At 45.3% G+C, this 25,939-nt stretch overlaps 1 protein-coding gene across 1 annotated transcript in view; it reads left to right on the forward strand.

Moving 5' to 3' along the window:
* Positions 1 to 314: 314 nt before the first annotated feature.
* ABCC2 (ATP binding cassette subfamily C member 2) overlaps positions 315 to 25,939 on the forward strand; it is a 33,942-nt gene continuing 8,317 nt past the window's right edge. The window contains exons 1-24 of the mRNA XM_033149921.1: positions 315 to 648; positions 4,435 to 4,608; positions 5,623 to 5,769; positions 7,284 to 7,418; positions 7,720 to 7,842; positions 7,990 to 8,045; positions 9,549 to 9,783; positions 10,329 to 10,504; positions 11,329 to 11,506; positions 12,019 to 12,273; positions 12,892 to 12,957; positions 13,372 to 13,509; positions 13,598 to 13,744; positions 14,317 to 14,401; positions 14,570 to 14,636; positions 14,914 to 15,040; positions 15,166 to 15,342; positions 16,487 to 16,654; positions 17,816 to 18,002; positions 18,925 to 19,051; positions 19,982 to 20,105; positions 20,689 to 20,908; positions 22,595 to 22,749; positions 24,829 to 24,984. Coding sequence (XP_033005812.1) covers positions 607 to 648; positions 4,435 to 4,608; positions 5,623 to 5,769; positions 7,284 to 7,418; positions 7,720 to 7,842; positions 7,990 to 8,045; positions 9,549 to 9,783; positions 10,329 to 10,504; positions 11,329 to 11,506; positions 12,019 to 12,273; positions 12,892 to 12,957; positions 13,372 to 13,509; positions 13,598 to 13,744; positions 14,317 to 14,401; positions 14,570 to 14,636; positions 14,914 to 15,040; positions 15,166 to 15,342; positions 16,487 to 16,654; positions 17,816 to 18,002; positions 18,925 to 19,051; positions 19,982 to 20,105; positions 20,689 to 20,908; positions 22,595 to 22,749; positions 24,829 to 24,984 — 3,465 coding nt within the window. The 5' untranslated portion in view covers positions 315 to 606. The remainder of the gene's footprint in view (positions 649 to 4,434; positions 4,609 to 5,622; positions 5,770 to 7,283; positions 7,419 to 7,719; positions 7,843 to 7,989; positions 8,046 to 9,548; positions 9,784 to 10,328; positions 10,505 to 11,328; positions 11,507 to 12,018; positions 12,274 to 12,891; positions 12,958 to 13,371; positions 13,510 to 13,597; positions 13,745 to 14,316; positions 14,402 to 14,569; positions 14,637 to 14,913; positions 15,041 to 15,165; positions 15,343 to 16,486; positions 16,655 to 17,815; positions 18,003 to 18,924; positions 19,052 to 19,981; positions 20,106 to 20,688; positions 20,909 to 22,594; positions 22,750 to 24,828; positions 24,985 to 25,939) is intronic.

Here is a 25,939-nt window from a genome sequence, read left to right on the forward strand (position 1 = left end):
CTTGTGATGCTTGACTGGCTGTGTAGGATTACACAATGGGGATACCTAGCTGCTGGAATGGGGAAGACTCTGCTGCATACTTTTAGAAACCCCTTGCCCACAGAAATCATGATGCAGAAGAACAATGGGGCAGAATCAGACCGAGACTATCCTGGAAATCCACTGAGGTGGAGAGTAGCACAGGAAATTCCTTGGTGTGGAAAAGGGGAGATTGTGTGGAAAAGGGGTGGTGCTTGTCTTCCCACGTTTTCTTCCAAGGCAGTATTCAACTTTATCACCACTGGGGAGGGGTCTTAGACTAGTGATGAGTCGTCAACTTGAGGGATCTCATCCAAGACAGCTTATGTTGCTGCCCACCAGAATCCATGCCACTTTGTCTCCTGCAGTGTCTCTGGCAATACCCAGGTGGCTCCTCTGCCTCTGCCATCCAAGGTTCATGAATTTGATCCATGGGGCTGACTGCACACCAGGAGTTAACGATTAATGATCTGTTGTTGAGAGGCTGTGCCCAACGCCCCTCCGTTGAACCTGTGATACTTATGTCCTGCTCAGCCTCTCGGGCTGATAGATTGGTCGGACAAAGGCAGGAGGAAGAAGTGCCTTGCCATGGCAGCAGCCTTGGAGCAGTACTGTGGCTCAGTTTTCTGGGTGAGTGGCGGTTTCTCCATGAGCGGATGGTAGCTCAGCTTCTGGCAGGGATGTCACACCGTAAATCTAAAGGCCAGAGTGCAGTGGCATGTCCTGAACTGCGGGAGGATGGCTAAACGCCTCTGTTAGGGCTGTTTACTTTGAGAGTTGGGACAGTGGTGGTGTGTTAGTTCTGTGTGAACACTTAGTAAAAGCAAAGCCTGCAGTCTGAATGTAGCGAGTCTGGGGTTTTACAATGAACAAATACATCATATTTGTGTTGCTTACTGCTCCAGTGGGTGCCCTGAGCATTGGAAGATGGGAGAGAGCTGGACAGTCCTCATGGCTTCTGAGGAGACTCTTCCCAGGCAGAGGGTCTCCTCGGCAGTGGCGCCTTCCCATGTGGAGCACTCTCCCATCAGAAGTCAGGGAGATAAAGAATTAAACAACTTTTAGTAGGGGGAAACAGGCATTTGAAGGCATTTTAGCAGGTTCTCCACATGTTACACAATTTCACTTATACATGTGAGGGCCTGGAACATAACCCCTATGCAGGTGGGACGCCTATATAATAATAGTGTCTTAGAGGGCAGGAAGGCTCCAAAGCATTAGTGGAGATGTTAACACTCCATGTATGATACAATCATGACCATTTCACTGGTAACTCTGATTCAAATGATTCACTGTAGAGAAAATAGGAGGGTTCTTTAATCTCACACAGAAACGGAAGATAGGGGCACAGTTAGGTGATCTACATTATTGGACATGCCACATAGTATAGCAGAATGCAACTGGGGGATCAAATGCTTCATTCCATATGTAAAAGAAACCTTTCCTGTTAATGAAATCTATCACAGGAGTTCTGAATGTGGGCCTCTTCCTCCACTTCTCCCTCACCTGAAATTAAGTCTGAAAGAATCATGATCTTGTAGCCAACAGTACTGGTTGTGCTGTGTTGTGTGTGTGGAGTGCACAACAAATGCTAGAGTTGACAAATATGTCCATCTTAGGCAAAGGGCCCATAGGCTAAGTCTCTCCTTGATGTGTTAGCTTCCCAGAGAACATTTCACTTGGTTCAGGTCCTCTCCTCCATTCTGAAGTGGTATGTTCCCAGGGCTTATGGTATTTGATAATTATGACCATATAGGTTAGCTGTTGACTTGAGGAGTCTCCAGTCCTTTGCGTGATCTAGATCACTCCACATGCCTGTGAAGTAAATTTAATTTGTCGTGCCACCCTGTCAGCCATGGGTACTGGTTTTCTAGTGAATTGGCCAGATCTGTTTCTTTGTCATTGATGGAGAAGTCCTGGGCATCAGGAGATTTAAATTGCTAAACAAGAGCTCATGAGTGAAGTTGGTTGTACAGCTGCCTTTGTTTGAGAGTTGTTGTCTCATCTACTGCTTGTAGGGATCTCAGGGCATTCCACCAGAAACAGAAATGGGAGCAGAAATTGCCACAATTTGTATGTTCACCCAAGATCAGGAACAGTAATCATGCAAATACAAATGGTATCAGCTGTTGTTTATTGAAGTCCATGAATATTACATGCATAATTATGTTCTGTGTTGTTTTTGATGTTTCCCTTTCATTAAAATGCATTGAAATGGTTACATAATTCATTATGTTAGTTTCGGCTATAGCAGATAGCAAAACAAATAACTTAGGTTATAACTGAACTGTAGCAGAATGGAAACAGTGCTGATTGCAACAAAGGCAGGACAGGGTGGAAATTGCTGTCTCTTTACGTCCTTAGCTACTAGTGGTCCTCTTGGCAAGTAAAGTACAACACTAATGTTTTTCCTTGTAGTGAAGGATGTTGGAATTTCCCCTGATTCTGTTCATGCCAAGCGTCTGTTTCATATGTAACAGGCAGGACTCTCCTGGGGCCTCCAATAAAATGAGATTTTGTGTTTCTGAAATGGTGACATCTCCAGCAATTACTTCAAACTGTCAGGGCAAACATCAAAAGCCCATTGGTGCCTGCTTGAAACCTGGAAGAACCACTGCCAGTCCAAGTAGACAATACTGGACTAGATGAGTCAATGACATAACACATGACTAATAAAACCGTCAGAATATTCCACTGATGTAGTTTCATTGGCAATTGGGTATCTGCAGCACAGCTGAAACAGTGAGGAGTTGTGAGGGTGACACAGAAAGAGGATACATATTTTGTACTCCAGATCATGGTTTTGCCCCTAGTAGCAGTACAACTTTACACCATCCTGACCCTTGTATTTCATATATTTCAGTGGGAGGTTTTAATTTAAAACAAAAAACAGGCACTCCCCCAACAATGACAACAACCATCCTGCCCATATTGTCACAGCAGAGCACCCAATTACAGCGCATCATTACTTGTATGTAGATCCCATGTTGACAGATTACAACTCAAGAGTGTACAGCATGGGGTTTTATCAGCTCCAGGGGAGCGCAGTCCACTGTTACGTCCAATGGTAGGCAAGAGCGCTGGATTTTGGTGTCGTACAGAGTGCCACTGAAATTTGAGACACCAAGGTCCACCACTGCCCTGTGTGTGTTTGTTCTGCTCCAAAATGGTGCTCACATAAAGGGAATCAATCCCCTTCCTAGAGGGATGCCCTGGAGGCTGGCAGCAGTGGGGTCATTACTGGCTTTGCCTTCAGTGGGGCACTGTGGCATCATTTTGCATGTTGTGTATCATGGGGAAGTGTTGTGGGGCTCTCTCCACTGTAGATTCGTTAACTGTTTCCCTCATTTAACAATTAACTCAAAATTTCTTTACAAATACAAACCCTAAAGAGTCATGCAAAATTACTAAATAATTATATTTGCTCCATTTAAACTGCTCAACCAAGCTGCATGCTACAGTTTCCTTAAAGGGAACATGGGCTGCAATCGTGGTGCTGTAAGATACAGGTTTTTCTCCAGCTGTTTTGATCCCAGTGTAGTAAAAATGAAATCCAGTTTTGTTCTGCAGAAATAATGGTCAATGTTGAATTAAGGGGAAGAAAGGACGAGAGTTAAACACAGTATCACCAGTGTTAGCTCACACAACATGTACATCATAAACCATCACCCATATAGATATCCCACCAGGGTATCTCTAATTGATAACTGCTGTTATTAGATAGCATGTGCAACAAAGGTTCAACACAATTACATGCTGGTAGTAAACATCAGTGCTGTGTTATGGTGAATACAAACATTGACTTTTGCCCACTTGAAAATGTCATTGGATTCTAACCCAAAGCATCACTAACTGGCTTGATTGCAGGTGAGTCATACTGAATGGGTTAGCATAAGGATGAATAAGATTAGTTGTTAATCAATGGAACAAGAACACCCTCAGAAGAACAGCAGTGGAGAATGGAGGTGGAAATCAGTTATCCTGGGGTTGTGTTATGATGCATTGGGCAAATGCAGTAAATCTTTGGAAGATGTTATAGCATTGTAATGGGTTCATGGCAGTTGCTGTGGAATTGGAATTGTGGCAATTGCTGTCAATGTTTACATGGTAATTGTGTAGATCCACAGTGGAACTTGGGACAGAGATGTAAGGCAGGAATGGGGAACCTGTGTCCCCACCACCACAGTGTTGCTGGATTGCAACTCCCATCATCCTCGACCATTGGCCATGTTGGTTGGGGTGGGTGAGAGTTGGATTCCATCAACATCTTGAGTACCACAGGATCTCCATCCCTGGTGCAACGCATAGTGGTATGGGGCATGGATACATGTGAAACTATGTCAGGTAGTACATGTGGGCTAAAGATCTTAGCAAGTGTTGGCATATACCTTATTTTCTCTTTTTTGATGCCTCCAGAACTCCTCTTTCCTGGACCGGAATGATGCCGACCTGCCACTGTGCTTTGAACAGACTGTTCTGGTCTGGATCCCCCTGGGCTTCCTCTGGCTCTTTGGCCCAATGCAGCTTTTCCACTTCTGCACATCCAGGATGAAGAAATCATCTGTCACAAGAATTTACCTAATTAAACAGGTGGGAGAGAAAGGTGTGCCCTGAAGTTAGTAGCAGGGTGGAAGCAAAGGGCATGCAGATCAAAAGGCAAAGCAGTTCTCTGGGAGGTGGATGGTGGTGATGTGAGAAACCCTGAAAGGGTTTAAGTGAAGTAGGGATCTGTGCTAACTGGGAAATGTGGGTAGAAAGAGCAGGAAAGCCAGAGGGTGAGATGAACTGAAATGTCCTTTGGCCAGAAGTCTTTGAACCGTGTCTTGCTTATGTAATGCTGTCACGATAGTGGTGGTGTTTAGTATATACAGAATTGTTAGAAATCAAGTACAGTGGTACCTCGGGTTAAGTACTTAATTCATTCTGGAGGTCTGTTCTTAACCTGAAACTGTTCTTAACCTGAAGCACCACTTTAGCTAATGGGGCCTCCTGCTGCCACTGCACCGCCAGAGCACAATTTCTGTTCTTATCCTGAAGCAAATTTCTTAACCTGAAGTGTTATTTCTGGATTAGCGGAGTTTGTAACATGAAGCGTATGTAACCTGAAGCGAACTTAACCCGAGGTACCACTGTAGTGTATTTACTGTTGATGTACTGTAGTTTGTGCTGTGATTGTTATAAAAAGGAATACTCAATCAAAACTAACAAACATATATTTTTGTTGTTCAGTCGTTCAGTCGTGTCCGACTCTTCGTGACCCCATGGACCAGAGCACGCCAGGCACGCCTATCCTTCACTGCCTCTCGCAGTTTGGCCAAACTCATATACATATGTTTATATTATAAATAACACAGGGATTTTTGTGTGTGTTTTGAACCCGCTTTGAGTGCATTCCTTGCAGGAAAAGGGCATATCAGTACACTTGATTTTTACTTGACGGAGGGTGTGATGCACAGCAGTCCTCCTGGGCCTCTTGTGCTGTGGAATGTGGCTTTGCCCTGCATGTGTAGCTTCTCCACGATGGGTTTAGAAGCTCCTTGCAACCTTATTCTCCTAGAGAACGTTGCAGGTAGCAACCTGACACTTCTGCTCTTCCTTTGCCAGGTGCTGACTGCGCTGCTCTTACTGATGGCACTTGCTGAAGTGGTTTTCACTGTTGCCGAAGACCAAGGACACCTCCCGCACCCAACCTCTGTTAGCCTAAACCCAATTGTCCAGTACTTGAATCCGGCACTCTACTTCATTAGCTGGGTGAGAGCTCTCCTTCGTCAAACCATGTCCTGTGCTGGAATTAAAGTGTCCTTTATAAAAGAACAAGTTTTTTTCACCACAGAGTTGCCAACTCTAGTTTCAGTCCTGCTGTTTCCATTGGGCTGTGTGCTAATACAAGTCCTGAGACCCAGAACAGTACTTTGAAGGGAGGGGGTTACATTAGAGAAGAAACAAGGAAGAAAAGAGTCAAATGCTTCCCCCCCCCAAATGCCAGCACTCTGATCTTCTCTGATCTTTAAAGCAGCTGCCTAAAACTGCTTTTTCTTTTTAAGGGAGATTTAGGATAATAATAAATTTATTTATTAACCCAGACCTTATACCACAACATAAAAAGCAAGCACTAGAACATAATAAAAAGTGATCCCACACCATTTCCCCATCATCAAACTCCCATATTTCCCAAGTACACCATGAAAAGAACAAACTAACAAGGAACATTAAGCAGCATGTGAGAAAACATCATCATCATCATCATCAACAACAACAACTGCCCATTGGCCCAAGTCCACTGGGTGGTTTAAAATACAATAAAATCAATGGGACAATCTTAGTACAAATATTCAACGCACAAAATTTGGCCATCACCCTCATATTACTCTCAAAGTGCTTTTCCACGAGAGTAGATCCCCTTTGCATTGTCCCTTCAATGGCAACCTGCTACCCCAAGGTGCATCATACACCTCAAGTCACATCTTATCTAGTATGTCCCTGAAGATGGGGTACCTGTATATTTTCTCCTGTGGGGCAAGTAGCAGATTTGAGATGAGGCAGCATTTATCAGGAAAATACTACAGGGAGAAAGGGTTAAAAACTGACAACCCAATCAATCAGATTCACCCCTGCCCAATACTCCTTCGTGTCTATCTATCTATCTATCTATCTATCTATCTATCTATCTATCCATCCATCTATACACACACACACACACACACACACGTATTTTTATTGCTGCTTCTATTTCTTTTCTTTTATTGTAATTTGAATTCTATCATCAAAAACCATATCTTAGGAAATAAAAGCAGCAATAAAAATACAGTAGAAAATCATACAGCATCTAGCACAGCACATCACAATTGCTACAACAGGCAGAAAAACCATTACGTGGTTCTGCCAAGACTCTTAGCAGTTTTCAAGTGGGTGGGGTGGGAACCACTGATTTAGTTTGTCACATTTAATTACACTCTGGCTAGCTGATCTGAGCTAGGGCGTGGAGGTAGGTTTTTTAGCATTATACAAATTTAGAATTATGAAGGCAAAGGCCATTCTCTTATTTCATAATTAATACATCAGTCTGTTTCCAGATCTCATTCTGGAAGCTCGAGTAGAAGTCACAAGCCATGTTTTGAGCTTGTCGCAAGTGAGCATGTTCAGCGAGCTAAGAATGTAGATCTCAGGTTCCTCTTCATCAATGTCCAGCCTGGTGCCATGAGTTTACATCACACCTCCCTCCATTTCCTAACCTTGAAACTCTTGGCTCTTTTTCGCTACTGCAGTTGCTCGTTCTGCTGATCCATGACAGCCGCCGCTTCACTGTCCGCAGAGACTCGGGGACTCTCTTCATCTTCCTCTTCCTTTCTGTGCTCTGTGGTGTATTTCAGCTCCAGACGCTCATCCGGCAAGCAATACAGGTCAGAAACACAAGAAGCCTATGAAAAACTAGGCAACCCAGGATGGCAAAGGTTGAGGTGGCCCCAGCAAAGCCACCTCTGGGGTCATTCAGCTCTGCAAGCCTGTCTGCTGTGGTTCACCCACCCTATTTCTCAGGACAGTCCTGAGGCAGGGGGGAGTGGGAAGAAAGGCCAAAAAGAAGCTGCAGGAAGAGTGTCCTGGTGCACAGGCTTTAGCCCTAACTGCTTAGGAATAAGTGGGTCCAGCTCCACAATTTGGTTACTTACACTAGTATCTCCCATTTGCTTTCTTCTCTTGCAGGGCTCCATCACTGATGTGCCACGTTTTAGCTTCTTCATGTTCTCCTATGGGCTCCAACTTATTTTGTTCTTCATCTCTATTGTTTCTGACGTTGCCCCCGAAATGAAGGAAGCTGCAAAGAAAGTGAGTGTTTGGTGGGGGTGGTCTCAAAAGGAAAATTTGCCATATGTGTCTTGAAGGCTTTGTTTCAAAGGTGATAAGTTAGTCACACCTCGTCACCATTGTTCCCTGAATTTTTCACCTAGATGTTCTGCCTCCTGTGTTTTTCAGAACCCAGAGATTGTGGCCTCTTTCCTGAGCTTCCTCACTTTCCAGTGGTACAGCAGGTATGCAAATCTGAGTGGAAAAGATAAGTGCGTTACATCTAGGAGAATAAAGGTTAGTGTTAGGGCATTGGCAGAGGAAGAGGGGTGCGGGGGGTGTGCATGCCCCCAGCAGCGTGATCCCGGTGGGGTTCCATCGTGGCTGCCCCCCCGCCCACGCTGGGTGCCACACACCCAGGACACGTGCCACACACCCAGGACACGTGCCACACACCCAGGACATGTGCCAGCCATGCCACGCCTGCTCTCCGCCCCCTGGTGCTTGAGCATGAAGCTCTGCCACTGGGTTAGGGTCAACTAATCTGTCCCATCAGTGCAAGGATTTCTGCTTATGAAACAAGACTTCCCCCTGCTCTCCTCCCATTGTGCATGTGGGAGATTTGCAGTCAAACCTAACAATGCTGGTTAGTATATGAAGGGGTTAAGACCACAGAGTTCTAATCACTAGTGTAGGCTCAGTGAGGTCACACCCCCTCTTCTTCTGAGAGGGAGGAAGTAAAGCTTATTTCTTGTTCCTCTCTCTCTCTTTATTTATGCTACAAGCAATGGAGGCGGATGTGCCTCAACCTAACTCCCATCCTCAGACATGTGTCTGAGGCTGCTTTGATGTATTTCAACTAAGTATTTTACCTGCATTATTTTACTGCGATTGCATAAAGGAAAATGCATGACTGTGACCTCAGTTAAGTAAGTAAATCATTTTTAAACTTACTTCAGTGTGTGGTCTGTTTCATTGCATGAGGGTAGTGTGGGTCAGCTGCTTCATGCAGCTGAATGGAAATGAAAAAAACTTCAATGGCCAATTCCTATGCTTCATTAATCTGCCTAACAATGAGACTTAATACTCTGCTAACTGGGGCTCTCTATGTGCTTGCCCCGTGTTTTAAAAACAGACACCAGCCATTTCTTGTTTTGTTGTTATCCCACACAAGTGGATCTCTAAAGGATTAGATATAATTAATTTCCTCTTACCAGTTCCCATCAGTGCATACCCTGCATCCTCTAGGGGAACCCTGAGAACATATTTAGGGGGGCACCAGAGGAGGAGAGGGGGAGAATGTTCTGTTGAGAAATCCGTGTGCTGATGGAATGTCCACTTGGCACTATATCGGATTCCCTCATATGTCGGTCTTTAGCTGAGTGTGAAGCAATTGGAAAGTGGGGGGAGTTGAGGATGGGAGAGCTAAGGGTAGCAAGAGCAAAGGGCTCTGGATCTGAAATCTTTGCATGGTGAGAAATGCCGTACTGCACTGTAGTATTTTAAACCAGGCTCCTATTTCAGTCTTTATTTTTCCTCTGCTGTGTCTAACCTTTTGGAATTCTTCATTCTGTTCAACAAGTGCCAGCTGATGGGGAGCTGGCAGCTTCTCACTTCCCCCAAAGCCCCAACCCTTGGATACTGTGCTCATTTCACTATTGTGCCTGAGCATGGTCAAAGCAATGAGTTAGCGGGGTGAAGATCAGCAAGGGTTTTGAGCACCTGAGTAAATCTGCTGTACCTTTCAGGATGGTGCTCAAGGGCTATCGCAAGCCACTAGAAATTGATGACCTCTGGGACTTGAAGGATGCACATAAGACGGGGAAAATTTTAAGCTCGCTTGAGGAGAACATGACAGCTGGAATAAAAAAGGCTCAGCGGAAACTGGAGATCCGGCAACGGAAGAGGAAACATCATTCAGCAGCTACTGACCAGCACATGAATGGCTTGAGCAAAGCCCAGAGTCAGGATGCATTGGTTTTGGTAACTACTGTTGCTCGGGGAGAGAGCGGGGGCTTACCTGTACATTTCAGATCCAAATGCTGGGCTGAATGGGAGGAAATCTTACACACACGATCCCCTAGCCCACTGCAGCTTAGAGCTATTTGGGGGTCCTGTGTCAATATCACTGTGCTTTGCAAGGGGGTGTGTGGCTTCTGCACATTTCAGAGGCTCCATTTTGCACAATGTAGGAATCGAACATTTAGTGTTGTGGTCCCTATCCTTTGAAACCTGCTCCCCTTGTCTCTATTGTCTTTTCGGCATCTATTGAAGACCATCTTCTTTCGAGAACCCTTCTAAATCTGTATTGGAATTCTTTTTAAGAGGTTCAAAATATGTTTGTATAGTTTATATCTTCTTGCTTGCCACCCTGAGGCTCCTTTGGCAAGTAAAGTGGGGTACAAATTTATCAAATTAATAAATCTTAATGAATAAATAAGATGGCTGGCTTTATGTGGCAGTTGCCCACCCTGAGAGTTGGGGGCTGCTTTATGCCTGCCAAGCCTAAACCGCTGCTCTGAATTTAGGAAGAGAAAAAGGAAAAAGGCAAGAAGGAGGCAGACAAGAAAGACTCTCGTGGTGACTATGCGAAGAGCTGGCTGATGGCTTCTATATTCCGAACCTTTGCTGGGAACATTATGAAATCAGTGGCACTCAAGGTAGTGCAAGACCTCCTGGTGTTTGTGAGCCCTCAGCTACTGAAGTGAGTCCTCCTAGCTCCACTTTCTTATTCTGGGCTTTCCTGGTGCCCTGGATGGTGGGCGGTGGGGTTTAAATAAGCTTCTGATGCAGAAAGATCTTGTCACTGGCTGGAAATCGATATATACGGTCGGGACCATCCACACGCTGATGAATTCCTTAAAACATTCTCACAGTTTTAAAGGCACAAATTTATGTGCCTGAAGATTCCAGGCGTAACTAAAACAATTTCCTTGCGCTTCTGCTTTAAGATGGTGCATTAAGATGGCTTTTATAGATGAGGAACATTCTGAGAGAAAGCCAGGGTTTGGATCTGAAAAATGATTTTCCCAGGTCCAGGTTTTACACTGTGGTCCCATTTTAGCTGTCTCATATTAGTTGTCCATTGTAGGGGATAAGTAGCAGAGCTTGCTCCAGGGAAGAACACAGTTTGGTCTCTGCATTGAGGAATAGTGATGAGTTACATTTTAGACTTAATTGAGATATATCCCTAAGGCTGCTATCACATATATACTTTGGGACTGGGCATAAGTCCCACTGAGCACAATGGGACTTATTTCTGAGTGGACATGTATACTAAAATTGTCCACTGGAGACATGGAGGTGTTCAGGAGAGAGCCACAAAGGTTGCATGTGGCCTGTGGGTTGTCCACATGTGACATATGGTTGCATTGCATGGACCTGGTTGAGGAGGAGCCTGTAGCCTGTGTGTGGAAGAACAAGAGGCTGATGCACAGGGCTTGTGGGAGGTGGGTGTGTTATTGGGGTGTTGTTTGTGTAAGTCTGGGTGGAATTTAGGGAGATGCTCATCGTTATGTTCTCTCGCAGGCTGATGATCTCCTTTGTGTCAGACCCAAATGCCTACCTTTGGCATGGCTACCTCTATGCAGTGCTGCTGTTTCTGACCGCACTGGTGCAATCCATCTGCCTACAGCAGTATTTCCAACTCTGCTTTGAACTGGGCATGCTCGTGCGCACTGCTCTTATGGCTGCCATCTACAAGAAGGTCAGTTGGGTCCTTCGGCTTTTGTGGGGGCTGCTTTCCTTAGTGCTGACCAAACAACTTTGACTGCTTTCCCCTGGATCTTGGGATGGAGGGACCCTTTGACATTCACACTTCTTCGATTTTTTTTGCAGTGCAGTTATCCAGCCAAGGAATGCATACAGAAATGCATACACTGGGATAAAGTGTGCACAAAATGCATATATAAGTGAAAATAGCACACACAGATGCATTATATTTGGGGAAGCAGCTTTGCATAGATGTGTACATTAGGCAAGCCTGCATGCAAATGGGTATATTAGGAGAAATTCATACTAAAAGGCTGGTGGGTTTTCATGGATTTTATTTTAGAAATTGCAAACTGATGTGGAGAACTAAAGTGAAGATTGGAAAAGTGAGAAACTGAGAGAGGCAGTCGCTGACAGATTTGCTTATCCTTAGTGCTATGTGCCCTAATGGTTATGGCAATATCTGATACCCCTAGTTTTTACAACCACTGTTGTATCTGCTTTCAGGCCCTTACCGTTTCCAATGCCACACGGAAAGAATCCACGGTGGGCGAGACGGTGAATCTGATGTCCGCGGATGCCCAGCGCTTCATGGACTTCACAAACATGATGCACCAGCTGTGGTCGGCCCCCCTGCAGATTGTGCTGTCTATAGTGTTTCTGTGGCTGGAGCTCGGCCCCTCTGTGCTTGCTGGGATAGCTGTCATGGTCCTGCTTATCCCCATCAATGCTGTGCTGGTCACGAAGGCCAGAGCCATCCAGGTGAGGGAAGGAATGTCCTGGGCAGGTGGGGGACCAGCAGTGCCTTTTTGTGTGAAATGGCTGTGAGGTCAGTTCTGCTACAGGCGACAAATTCTTAGGTCAAGTGTGTGCTCCAAATGCTAACCTTGAATTTTGAATGTAACTCCCCTGTGTCATTTTTTTGCACTGGGCTTCAGTGAGTAGATTTCATTCTGTTAAAAGCAGCCTATTAAAAATAGTCTGTCCGGTTCATTTATTCAAAATCCTGAAGTCTGATTATCCCAGTTTAATGTAGATGTTTCAAAGCTTAGGACAAGACTGAGCATTGTAATCTGTAAAAAACGCAACTTGAAAAAGCGACAATGCATGTATGTGTGTGTGTGTGTGTGTGTGTATACAGTATATATGTATGTATATTACTGAGCACTGTAGAACTCCATAGAATAAGTCCCATAGGGCACAGCATCAACCCCCCAGCTTCACTTTCAGAGATCTAATGGACAATTAAGGGCAAAACTATGGCAATGTGTTGCCTCTAACTGTCAGAGACAAAGCACAAATGACTTGTCCCTGGGCAACGTATTATGTGGGGCTGGAACAATGATCAGCTCCCTCTTTGCAACTTACTTCTTTGCGCAGGTGAAGAACATGAAGTACAAGGATGAGCGCATGAAAATAATGAATGAAATTCTCAGCGGCATCAAGGTGAGTAGCAGAGCCCAGTTTGCTCCAACACAGTGATGAGTTGGCTGTACTGATGGAAACATCAATGGATTTTTTTTTTGGTCTGACCTTGCATTGCTTGTAGCACAATCCTAGCCACATCTACTGATAATTAAGTCTATTTGAATTTACTTAGGCTTACTACTCGGTAAGTGGGGTTTGAATTGCAGATAAAGCAGAGGGTAACTGGGAGTGTTGCCTCTGATCTCTGACAGCTGCCTTCCATAAGCAGGCATGCAAGGTCAGTGCCTGCTTAGCCTTTGCCTGCAATGTGTGCATCGGGAAGGGGCTTGTGCTGGAAATGAGACATGGTAGGATGGAGCCCCGCTCCTGCTTTCACTGGATGGAGAGCTCTGTTGGACTGAGCCCCATATCTGACCTCAAACATCCTTTCAGATCCTGAAGCTGTTTGCCTGGGAGCCATCATTTGAGAAACGAGTCGGAGGTATCCGGGCACAGGAGCTGAAGCGGCTGCTGCGTTTTGCCTACCTGCAATCCGTCTCCATCTTCCTCTTCGCCTGTGCTCCTTTCATAGTAAGACAGCACACTATTTTTGTTCCTTTTGCTTCTACATCCTTGCAATGTAGAAGATGCCCCTCACCCCGTGACTCTCCTTCCTCAGGTCTCTGTGGTAACATTTGCTGTGTATGTGATGGTTGATGAAAACAATGTCTTGGATGCGCAGAAAGCCTTCACTTCTATCTCTCTATTCAACGTACTGCGCTTCCCTCTGGGCTTCCTGCCATTGACATTGTCCTCCCTGGTGCAGGTGAGTAGGCTGGTGAGGGACCTATATCCTATAACTGAGGTGGGAGGGGGAGCCTGACCCCAGGGCAGCCAAGGTTTTGGTGCTTACACCCTATTCGTAGAGAGAGATGGTTGGGCCCTGGGATGTGCAAATGGCACTGGGGCTCCCTTAGCTTTGGGTTGCATATCATAGACTCCTGATCAGTCTGTATGGCAAATGTCTCTCTCAACAAGCCATGGAGCACCAGAAAGCACCAAGCTACTCCATGCCCCAGTTTTGAGGGGTTCTTTGGCAAAGTGCCCCCAGGCAGGCTTACCTGGCAAGGGAGGCAGCCGTGACTGCCAACACTCTGATCATCGCTGGATGGCTGAGTCTGGGTGCTGCAGTTTTAGTTTCCCATAATGCCTCAGCATAACCCCATGTCAGAGGCATTGAGGGAAATTGAAAGAGAAGCTCCCAAACCTAATCAGTTGGTGCTGATCGTAGCTCTAAAAATGTTTAAAGTGGGCACAGGCATCAGAATTGGATCCTGCAGGTGTGCTGGTACCCCAGTCGCTGCCTGGCATGCCTGACTTTGCCTCTACACCTTACAGGTCAATGTATCTACTGAACGGATAGAGCGCTACCTGGGCAGTGAAGACCTGAACACTTCGGCCATATGTCATGAACCGAGCCCTGGTAATTGAAGGTTAGGGTTTGGAGGTCAAAGCAGGCAGAGTTCTGAAGCGAATGTAGAAGGCTGGTAAAAATGTGTAAGAAGTCAGGTGTGACTTGTGTTCTGTGACGGGGCCGGAATCGTTCCTACGCTGTCCTTGATGATAATGCTACCTTTTCTTTCTTCTCTAGGCTGTGCTGTGACTTTCTCTGAGGCCTCCTTTGCCTGGGAACAAAATTCAGATGCCACCATTAGAGAGTAAGTCACCACATATCAGACCAATTTTGTATGTTTGTGGGGAGGGGATTTAGAGATATGTCTGTGATCCTTTGTGTTAAAGTTGTAAGCAGGGAGGGGGGTCCTTTCTTACCCACTTGCCTATTGGATAAGGCAGGGAAAGTTAAACCAGGCCTTGAACAACAGTGAGAATGTTCTGGTAGAGTTTCTCTCAATAGGGATGGTTCCTTCCTGGCCCCAAAGACTGATGTCCACTTCCATATACATGCTTCTTCCATTTGCTACTTTTCTCCTGCAGCATAAACTTGAAAATTCCAAATGGGCACCTGTTGGCCATTGTAGGACCTGTGGGATCAGGCAAATCCTCACTGGTGTCCGCTATGTTGGGAGAGATGGAGAACATCAAAGGACATATCAATGTTCAGGTGAGAGGAGGTGGCAGCTGTGGTAAGAAGCCCCAGAGAAGCTGGAGGATAATCTGCAATTCACTGATTTTCCCAAGTACTATTGACTGGATAGATGTCTCCTCTTCTTCCTCTTGCTTTTTCAGGGCTCCATAGCCTATGTGTCTCAGCAAGCATGGATCCAGAATGCCACACTGAAGGACAACATCCTTTTTGGGTCACCCTTCGATGAGGTCCGATACCAACAGGTCATAGATGCTTGTGCTCTTCTCCCAGACCTGCAGCTGCTGCCAGGAGGAGACCTTACTGAGATTGGAGAGAAGGTGCCAACCTTGGGCTTAATGGCAGAAGGGGCAGGTGGTAATCTGGGGCGATGAGATGGAGCAAGTAGAACAGGGAGGGAGATGACTCTATGATACATGCAGGAACAAGGGATGCTGTGGGTGATGGGTCCAGCCTTGCAAAAAAATCTACAAAAGTTCCTAGCCAAATAGTAATGGTTACTAGTGCTCTCGTGGCCACATGTAGCTGTGTTTGTCTTTTATGGCCCATTGAGAGCCTGGAAGAAAACAAAACATCCAACTCTGTTTGGAATTACAAAAACTTTCCATGGAGATTCTTAAGAGGTCCAATGGATAGCTCAGTTGGTTGGAGTGTGGTGCTGATAATGCCACGTTTGCATGTCTGATCCCCTATGAGACAGCTGCATATTCCTGCATTGAGTGGGATTAGACTAGATCAGGCATAGGCAACCTTCGGCTCTCCAGATGTTTTGGCCTACAACTCCCATGATCCCTAGCTAACAGGACCAGTGGTCAGGGATGATGGGAATTGTAGTCCGAAACACCTGGAGAGCCGAAGGTTGCCTATGCCTGGACTAGATGATCCTCAGGGTCCCTTCCAACTCTAAAATTCTACTTTTCTATGACTGTCATTGAGAGTTAACACTGATCATATTTGGTTATCTTTGGACATCAGTATCAGGTGTGGGAAGAGCAAGTGTTAATGTACACAGCTGTGCAGGACTAAGGGAGGGCAGGAGAATTGTTATTGGGAGAGTGCATAAGGGTAGGAGAAGTCCTGAAAGGACATTTGATTGGATGGATGATTACGGGGAAAATGGTAAATTGTTGTAGAGCAGGCATAGGCAAACTCGGCCCTCCAGATGTTTTGGGACTACAACTCCCATCATCCCTGACCACTGGTCCTGTTAGTTAGGGGTGATGGGAGTTGTAGTCACAAAACATCTGGAGGGCCGAGTTTGCCTATGCCTGTTGTAGAGTATTATAGTATTCACTGTCATGTGGTGTGAGCTTCAGCAGGACCATCTTCATCAGTCAAGGCTGACCAAGCCAAATGCATTGGAGGGGGCTGCTTCTGACTCAAGTAATCAGAGCTCAAGCTGTTGCCATGCACTGAACCATAGAGAAAGCTCAGAGATCCTAGCTTGGCTGCTTTCTTCTGCAGGGCATTAACCTTAGTGGAGGCCAGAAGCAGCGTGTCAGCCTGGCCAGAGCTGTATACAACAACGCAGACATTTACTTGCTGGATGACCCCCTCTCGGCTGTGGATTCCCATGTAGGACGACACATTTTTGACCAAGTGCTGGGGCCACAGGGGCTGCTGCAGCATAAGGTGAGCTCTTGCCTGACCTGCAGACCCTGTTTTATGAAGAGCAGATGGAGAAATGTTTTATTTGTTAGTGCTACAAGATTGATACTCCACCTTTCTTCCAAAGGAAACAAAAAAGCGAATAAAAATCTAGCCAGTGTGGGAGACTAGTGTTACTGATTCAGGTAATTGCAAATTAGCTCCAAAAGAAGTCACTGACTCCAAATGGTCTGTGACTGTTTTCTGTAGATAGAAGCTTGTTCCTGGTAAAGAGGGATTGAGATCTATATTACTTGAATCAGTAAATTAAATCAACTGCATCAGCTGGATTTGATGTTACTTCTGTTTTGTGATGCCACCTTTCAATGTGTTCTTAGAAAACTGAGGCAGCTGGCTAAGTTAAAACAAGCAAACAACAATGCTAAATAAAGAGGATTAGAAATTCAACATACGGTAATATTAAGATGCATGAAAGCAAATGTCTGCACCTAACCTAGCTCCAAGAGTGGGTCCACTTCAGGTAGAGGTGTTCAAGGATCAGAAGGGAAACAAATGTGGCCACAGATGGAGTGGAGGTCAAGCATTGGATCGAAGGCCATAGATGCGATCGTAGGTAGTCTGGAGTTCATGCAGATGAAGATCCAAAGGCCAGAGGCATGTGTAGAGTCGGGACCTGGCAGAAAGGCAGCAACAGGAGGTTGATGGGGTCAGGAGCAGATGTGAGATAGCAGGCTGTCATCACAGTCCAAGGGAAAGGAGTTGGCGGAGATCTCCTCAATAAGCTGCTCAACCTGGTGGCTTAGGTTGGTTGCAAAGGTTTTGTAGAGACTGGCATGTTCCAGTTGGCTTGGAGAGTCAACTGAGAGTCTTCAAGATGGAGCTGCGTCCTAGAAATTGTAGCTGCTGGGAGGCATTTCTGATTCCTGTGTTTGAAGGAGAAGTGGCCATTTCAATGGGGAAATAGATATAGCATTTGTTTTTTTTCAAAGCTTGCAGGGGAAGGATTCAGGAGGGTTAAAGTTAGCAAAGTGGGCTTTTTGTAAAGGAGAGACAGGTGAGTCCACGGTGTGCCTGTGGAAGCCTTCCTGATATAATGTCATACAGTAGGTCCAGGGTACGGAGTGGCTGCGGGTGCCATCTTCTTGATACTGCCTCCTGAATTTGGTATGCTTGTTTGTGCCACAGACCCGGATTCTGGTGACTCATAGCCTAAGCTTCCTGGCCCAAGTGGATGATATTGTGGTGCTGGTGGCTGGAGCTGTTTCTGAACAGGGTTCTTATAGCACCTTACTGGCTAATGGTAAAGCATTTGCTCAGCTGCTCAACACATATGGAAGCCAACAGGAAAACAGGCCTGAAGGGGAAGCCACAGGTAATAAAGCATTATGCTATACAGCAGGGGTGGGGGAACCTTATCAGGATTGGCCTTTTAAGCCAAATTTGACAGGTGAGCTGGGCTCCCCACCTGTCAATCGCCCGACTTCACCATAAAGCAAGGCGCTGCTGAAACACAGGAAAACATATTTGATTTAGTAGCGTGATCAGGGAGGGTGTTTGCATTGAAACTTCTACCACAATGAAGGTTTCCCTCTCTAGCAGGGGTTTCAGTGTAAACCCTTTCCTGATTAGGAAGGGGGTTGAACTGGATCCTGACAAATGGAGCAGGATTTAACTCTCCTAAATCCTGTTGCATTGATTGCGCATGCCAGCTTTCCTGTGGGGAACTGGTTCTATTGCTGTTGGCTGCATCCACTTCACCTGCAGCTGCCCATCATGGTTTTGAGAAAATAGCCTTGAGGTCCAAGGTGGTACCACTGGCAGGCTGAGATTGGCCTGTGGCCCAGGGGTTCCTTGCCCCTTGTATACAGGGTTGAGGGACACTGATCAAAGTGCCCGTCCAGTATGCATCTTATTCTGGAGTGAGTCATAGTAAGGTGGTGCCATAAATAGATAGAGAGCCAGTGTGGTATAGTGGTTAAGAACGGCAGACTCGTAATCTGGGGAACCGGGTTCGCGTCTCCGCTCCTCCACATGCAGCTGCTGGGTGACCTTGGGCTAGTCACACTTCTTTGAAGTCTCTCAGCCCCACTCACCTCACAGAGTGTTTGTTGTGGGGGAGGAAGGGAAAGGAGAATGTTAGCCGCTTTGAGACTCCTTCGGGTAGTGAAAAGCGGGATATCAAATCCAAACTCTTCTTCTTCTTCTTCTTGACCTGATACAGTGACCTTCAGATTCATTCTTCCTGAACTTGCCTCCTTCCTCAGTTTCATGCCATGCTCTTGACTTTCTTTTAGTGGGGATGGATGAGGACCTAGAACTGGATGGGGACACTGAACCTGGAGCCGAGGAGGTACCAACTGATGTGGTGACCATGTCCCAGAAGAGTGAGGCCAGTGTCCACCAAAAGGACTTCATCCGAAGGTCAGGCCTCCTATGAACTCACAGCCACTTTATTTGCAAATTTGTCTTCCTATTCTCCCCATCTCTTTCTCCCTGTCTTTCTAATATCTCGCTTTCCTGTCTTCCATTTGGAATTTCTTTAAGACTATTGAGCAAGGCCTTAGGGTTTGGGGTAGTGGGGGGGGGCAAAAAGGGCCCCTCAAAGCCAGAAGCCCTAGGGAAGTGTTGATTCCTTCTTAGGGTCTCGTCTATGACCCTAGCATCTTTCCTCACATGGCTAAAAAACTCACTCAACACCACCACACCCAGTCACCTCATCTTTCACACACTTGCCCAATCAACATCTTCATAGGGCTTGCAGGGCCTGGGATCAGAACGGTTTTGTTTCTCAGTATAGCTCAAGAATAGGAAAACTGTGGCCCTCCAGATGTTTTCACTCCCATCTAGGAGGTATACTATAACAACATCTGGGGGCACAGGTTCTCTTGCCTTGGCATAGCTGATACCTCTGCATCATCCTGCAGCTGCATTGATTCCAAAGTTCTGTGATGTTTTACTCATTGGCCATACTCAGATTTTCAGCTTCATTCCAGAATCCTTGTTGATCTCAGCCACCTCTGATGGCCTGAGAAAAACCAAATTGGATGATACAGGGCAAAATGATGAACTGGGATGTTGGGTCACCCCAATGTGCTCTTAGATTGATAAAGGGTTGCAGCACCAGTCACCAGACAACAGGTTTCATGTGTTGTGTATTTTTAGATTGTCACCCTGAGGGCAGGAACCGTCTTAGAACTGATTTTTGTAAACTGTTCCGAGACCCTTTTTGGCTAAAAGGCAAGTTATAAGTACTTTAGAAAAACAAAATGGCAGGCAGGGCAGCACAGTGCCCAGAGCATGCAGGGAAGCACTATAGAATCTCTGTCCCTCATCATTGTTCTCCTGTGTTAGCCTTAGTAACAGCAGTCACAAGTCGCTCACGATGTCACAGCGAATGAAGTTGAAGGACAAGAAGCCAATGACTGAGATAAAAGGACAGAGGCTGATTGACAAGGAGGCCATGGAAACTGGCAAGGTGAGAGGGAGGGGTCAAAATGTTCTCCTGCCTCATAATTAGGACAAATGAGGGTCTCAAAGAGATGGAAGGGAGGAGGGCTGTGGAGACCCTGTCCCAGAACTAGATGGGGAACAGAGAATGACCACCTTGCAGGAGGTAAGTTGAAGGACTCCTCATTCCATTACCCACAAGGAAAAGGTGTAGTAATGCTCTATTATTTATTTCAATAATTAATTAATTTGTACACCGCCCATTGTCCGAAGATCCCAGGGCGGTTCAAACAGAAAAATACAAAATGAGAATACAATAGTGCCCTCTATTTTGGGTTTCTTAAATTCTTTCTTTCCTGTTAACCTGCCGCTCAATTTTAAGAGCCTTTGCAGTGTCCATTAATGTGCTCTGCCCCTCCAAGGAACAGTTCAGTCTTTCGGTCCTTATATAGTGGCTACTGGACTGTTCCTGCTTATTTTCTTGTTAACTGAGTCATATGCCATAGCATATGCTGGAACGTAAGAGGCTTTCAAGGGCTGCTATTTCAGAGTGCATGCAATGATCACCCACCACGGCACACCGTGTCTGATAACAACCTTCTGCCTTGTAGGTGAAGTTCAGCATGTATCTGCAATACCTCCGTGCTGTTGGCTGGTGCCTGTCAACAATGGTCTTGCTTGCCTACATAGGGCAAGCTGTAGCCACGATTGGCTCCAACCTGTGGCTTAGTGAGTGGACAAATGATGCTTCAAAGTACGCAAACCAGACCTACCCAACTTCTCAACGTGACCTGCGTATTGGAATCTATGGGGCATTGGGTGCTGGCCAGTGTAAGTCTCTGAAAAACAGAACCACTCAAGAAATGTAGAGTGGCCAGGATCTGCCCTGTGCCTTTACCCAAGGACTGGAAGAGAGCAGAGAGTCTCTGGGAGTTTGATCACACCCAGTGTAGGCAGCATGTAAAATATACCATCTCCCCCAAAATGTGGATTACAGTGGTACCTTGGTTCTCAAACGGCTTAGTTGATGAACAAATCAGCTCCCAAATGCCAAAAACCCGGAAGTAAGTGCTCTGGTTTTTGAACATTTTCCAGAAGCTGAACATCCCACACAGCTTCCGCTTGAGTGCAGGAAGCTCCTGCAGCCAATCGGAAGCCACGCCTTGGTTTTTGAACGTTCCGGGAGTTGAACAGACTTCCAGAATGGATTAAGTTCAAGAACCAAGGTACCAAGTCTTTAATTAATGTGCATGCATCTTAGGGCTTTGGGGGGGGGGCGGTGGGTATTATATATTATTAGATCTCTTGAAGCATCTGACTCGGCCCCAGTATATATGCTTAGAGTGTGATTCAGGACACATAATTAATTAATTAATAATTTATTTATATGCTGCCCATCTGACTGGGTTGCCCCACTCATTCTCGACAGCTTCCAACAAATTGACAAACAAATTAGCAACGCTTGAGAGGGTTTCTGTACCCAGTGGTGTGTTACTAAGGGTGAGCATCAAGGCTTTTCTCCCAAGGCGCAGCTTCGATGAGGGCACAGGGAGGACGGCAAGGGCTGGATTGCAAAAAACCTCCGGCTAGGCTGTGCCTGTGATTTTTTTTGACAACTTTGTGATGGGTACAACGTATCCTGTCACGACACCTAGTGCAGTTCTGTCTTCTATGCACCTCCTGAAAGGTCTGGAGCTGCCTCAGGGCCCACAGGTGGAAGATTTTTGTTTGCTCTGGTTTGATTTGTAAGACTGAGATATTGCAATACTTTCTGAGAATTAAGAGTTTGAAGAAAGCCTTTTCTGTATTTTTATATTTTGTTTCAACCTTCGTTTGTTTAGGGTTCATTCCCAGATCATTGATGCTTAAGTAGACCCAGACTGTGCCAGTTAGTGTCATGCTTGCCGTGTCTTTCTCTTGCCTGTCTGTGACCTTGGACCAAGGCTGTAGCATGTTCCCTTTGAGTTCAGTTGTGATCAACTTGTCCTTCAGACCACCTAAGATTGGAAAAGAGCAGCTTGGCTTCAGATTTCCCATCCTTGCACTTTCTGGGATGGGACACTTCAGAGGTCCTGCCACAGAAGCTGGATGGTGCTACAAAGCCTCTGTTCTTGAGTTGGTAGCAGTTTTCAAGGTCCAAAGACCTGTGGAATTTGGACCCACAGCTGAAAGCAATAGACCTGGGAACACAGGGTGGCATTTTGCAGAGGGCACCACTAGAGGTCTATAGAGGTGATATCATCAGGGCACAACACCAAGGCAGATGGAACTCAGCCATATTTCACCTAGATCAGAGATGTATATAACCTGTGGTCTTCCAGAGGTCATGGAACTTCATCTCCCATCATCCCTATCCAACATAACCAATGATCTAGGAAGATGGAAGTTGTTGTCAGGAAAAGCATCTGGAGGGCCACAGGTTCCTATCCCTGTCCTCTAGTACCAAATGGCCTAAGGCTGTTGATGCCAGTATCTCCCTACGCATCAGGTCCTTACCAATGGATGTATCTGTTCTAGCTCTCTTCCTGCTGACTTCTGCCCTTCTTGCTGCCCACGGTGCTGTCCGGGCCTCCCGGGTCCTACACGAGCGGCTGCTGTCCAACATCCTGCGTGTGCCCATGAGTTTCTTTGACACAACACCAACAGGCCGCATCGTGAACAGGTTTGCCAAGGTATAAGCTCACGCTCCATGAGGCTTGCAGAGACTCAAAAGTAATTTAAACTGGTGAAGTTTTTAACTGGTGTAGAAATTGGAGTTCTTGGTAATACCCAGAAGTCAAATTAAAGAATCCAAGAACTCTGGCCAGACGGGAGATTAGTTTTAAAGTCTTCAAACAGTTTTATTATTATAGTATTGAAGCAAATTCCAGCCGAAATAAATTCCAGGACAAGGCCCTGTTTCGCTAATTCTTCCTCAGCTAGATTTTCATGGTCAAGGTGTACCAATTCTCTGTATGTTGATGATATATGAAGTGCTGCTTTGAGATTCTTCTGGGATCCTATCAGGCTTAGCTTCCAGCCTTCCTTGCATATCTGCACATGCACTCACTGCAGATGTATAACCATTTGGAGGTGTTACTGGACTCTCAGCTCCCATCAGCCCCAGGCAGCACAGTCAATGGTGAAGGATGATGGGAGCTGGAGTCCAACAACATATGGAGGCCACCAGATTGGCACCACCCTTGGTTTGGACCATCCCCTCAAGGTCCAGCAGCAGAAGTAGTTTCCAGACACTTTTGCCAGTTGCCCTTGTTATAGCAGCATTGCACCCTAGGCATTGCAGTCCTGGTTTAAGCTAACCAAAAAGTTTGGGGTTGGGGGATTCAAGCTGAAATCATTTAAACATGAAGAAGTTAACAGGCAGAGAAAATATGGGTGCCTTTCATGGTTAGGTTTCCCTGGGCTATAATTTGTGTAACTTTGGTCTGTTTCCCATCACCAGCCATGACACATGTCTGCCAGCTTTCAGTAAATTGGGTGGTTATAAAAAAAGTTTTTTAATCAGTGGGACCAAGATAATGGGAAAATAATCTCTCTCTCCCTCTTCCCCCAGCCCCCCCCCCAGCCCCTGTAGATTTTTCCATTATCAATTTAGATTGTAAGTTCCTTGCAATAACCATTCTGGAGACTTACTTATGTAAAGAACCATTTATATTGATATAAATAACAAAAATACTGTACTTTAAAAGCATAATATTGAATCTTTATAGATAAATTGTAAACAGATTAAAACAGCAGGATTATTGTAATAACCTGCAGTTTTATAAGAGTATATACTTAAGTAGATAATTAAATGAGCAAGTTAAATGAATTTGGATATGCAGAAGGTATTAAAAAATAAATTTAAGGAACCACAGAAAGAGGGGGAAAGAAGTCAAATTTTGAAATGTTAAATTGATTGGATAACTAATGAAATGTATAAATTTGAAAAGTATAAATAAAAAAACTAGAAAAAGAAAAAGAAAAAAGCTTAATTTCTTAGAAGAATTCAGGCCCAATCCAGCTGCAACTTACATCCTCCTCCACCTCCACTCCTGTGTGCCTTGCTCCACTTGGGGAGTTTCCTATCACCAGTCCTCCCTTGAGCAGAGAACGCGATTCACCGATCAGCCCTGAGTGTCTAACAGTGCACACAGAGCTCTCCCTGGATCAGGCCTAAATTATCTTATATATTGAGATGTATGAAATGGATGCAGAAAGCTTATAATGCAAAGAAAAGGTGTGGTGCATGTCTATAGTTGTACCAATGGAACTTTCAAACAACAAAACCAGTTTGTAGGTTAGGGAGAATAATGAGAAAAATGTTTAAAGTTAAGGAGAGAGGATTCAAATGAGAAAACCTGAGTAAGTTCATAACAGAAGAAAAGGGCACTGGTTGAATGAAGTTTAGAAGAAACTTCATGCCCCCCCCCATCTCAGAATTTGTAAACCACTCTACATTCAGGGAACACCCAAACAGTTTATAGAAGTGAAATATAAAACATAATATATATAATAAAAGACTATTAAAACATAAAAAGTGTGTGTGATCATTGCAGAAAGTGATGGTGTGAAATAATGTAACAACAACAAAAAAAATATGGCAGAAATAAATGTAAGTGAGAGTGATAGACCTAAAAGTGAAACCTTTGTTTCCAGCTCGGTTTTGAACCACTCTCGTTCGTAACTGGCTACTCATGAATCTAGGTTGTACAGCATGTTGCTACCAACTCTCATTTCTTTTGTCAACTCCCTCCTCTCTGCCCCTGCAGGACATTTTCACTGTGGATGAGAGCATCCCCATGTCATTCCGCTCCTGGATTAATTGCTTGTTGGGGATTTTCAGCACTCTGTTTATAATCTGCCTGGCCACACCTTATTTTGCAGTTGTCATGCTGCCTCTGGGTATCATATACTACTTTCTTCAGGTGAGTTGGGGCCCAGCCTTTTTGAAAGCAGACATTCATTTTATTGCCAATTTGCATCCATTCAGAACTGTTGCTTGAGCCCTGGGGCTGCAGCTCCAATACCTACCTGCTTTGCTATTCATTACCACTGAAGTAAATGGACATTACTAACTTGGGTTCATTAATTTCAGTGGGTCTGCTCTGAGAGAGACTTAATCAAACCCTTAGTTCTGTGATGACCAGACCAAGGAAGTGCAGAGGATCGAAATCCTTGATATCAGAGCAGAACTATATTGCTATCCAGAATGTCAGTGACTGGAAGGAGCTATGCTCCTTGCCAGCTGAAAGAAAAGAGCGACCACAAGACCAAGTGCAGAATAGAACACACCTTTCAGCTTGCAGCAGTGCTAAGCCTTGGCCATCTCGTCAAACTGCAAACTGTTTTCTTTAAACTCCTTCTTGTTTATTAGGAGCTGCATACCTCTCCCTTCTAAAATAACCCAACTGTGGGCAGGATTCAGCTAACGAGTCCCACTAGTAGAACCCTATGCAAGGACTTCCACTAGTGCAATGGGACTTTTGCTTCTCTCCTCTGCCCAAAACTGGCTCTGTTGGGATCAGGAGAACCCCCAGAACAGCACGCAGAGGAGGGGAGGGGGAACATTTTGTCTGGCAAGCTGAAATGCTTGCACTGATGGAACAATTTCCATAGCTGCTATGTTGACTTCCTCCCTGTATTAATTATTATTGAATGATGTAAAACTGCCAATGTAATACCATCAGATAGGTTTCGTTTTCCAAATTGGCTTCTTTGCATTTAATGTGCTTACAAACAGGAGCTATAAGTCATGTCAGATGCCAGCCCTCTGAAATCCGTGTTCTTAAAGCACACCAGAAACAATGACTCCATCAAACCTTTCTAAAGCTCTCCTGGCATGGGCTTACTAGTGAACAACAGATGATGGCTAGCACCATT

This window comes from Lacerta agilis, chromosome 5 (assembly GCF_009819535.1).
Source record: "Lacerta agilis isolate rLacAgi1 chromosome 5, rLacAgi1.pri, whole genome shotgun sequence".
Taxonomy (NCBI): Eukaryota; Metazoa; Chordata; class Lepidosauria; order Squamata; family Lacertidae; genus Lacerta; species Lacerta agilis.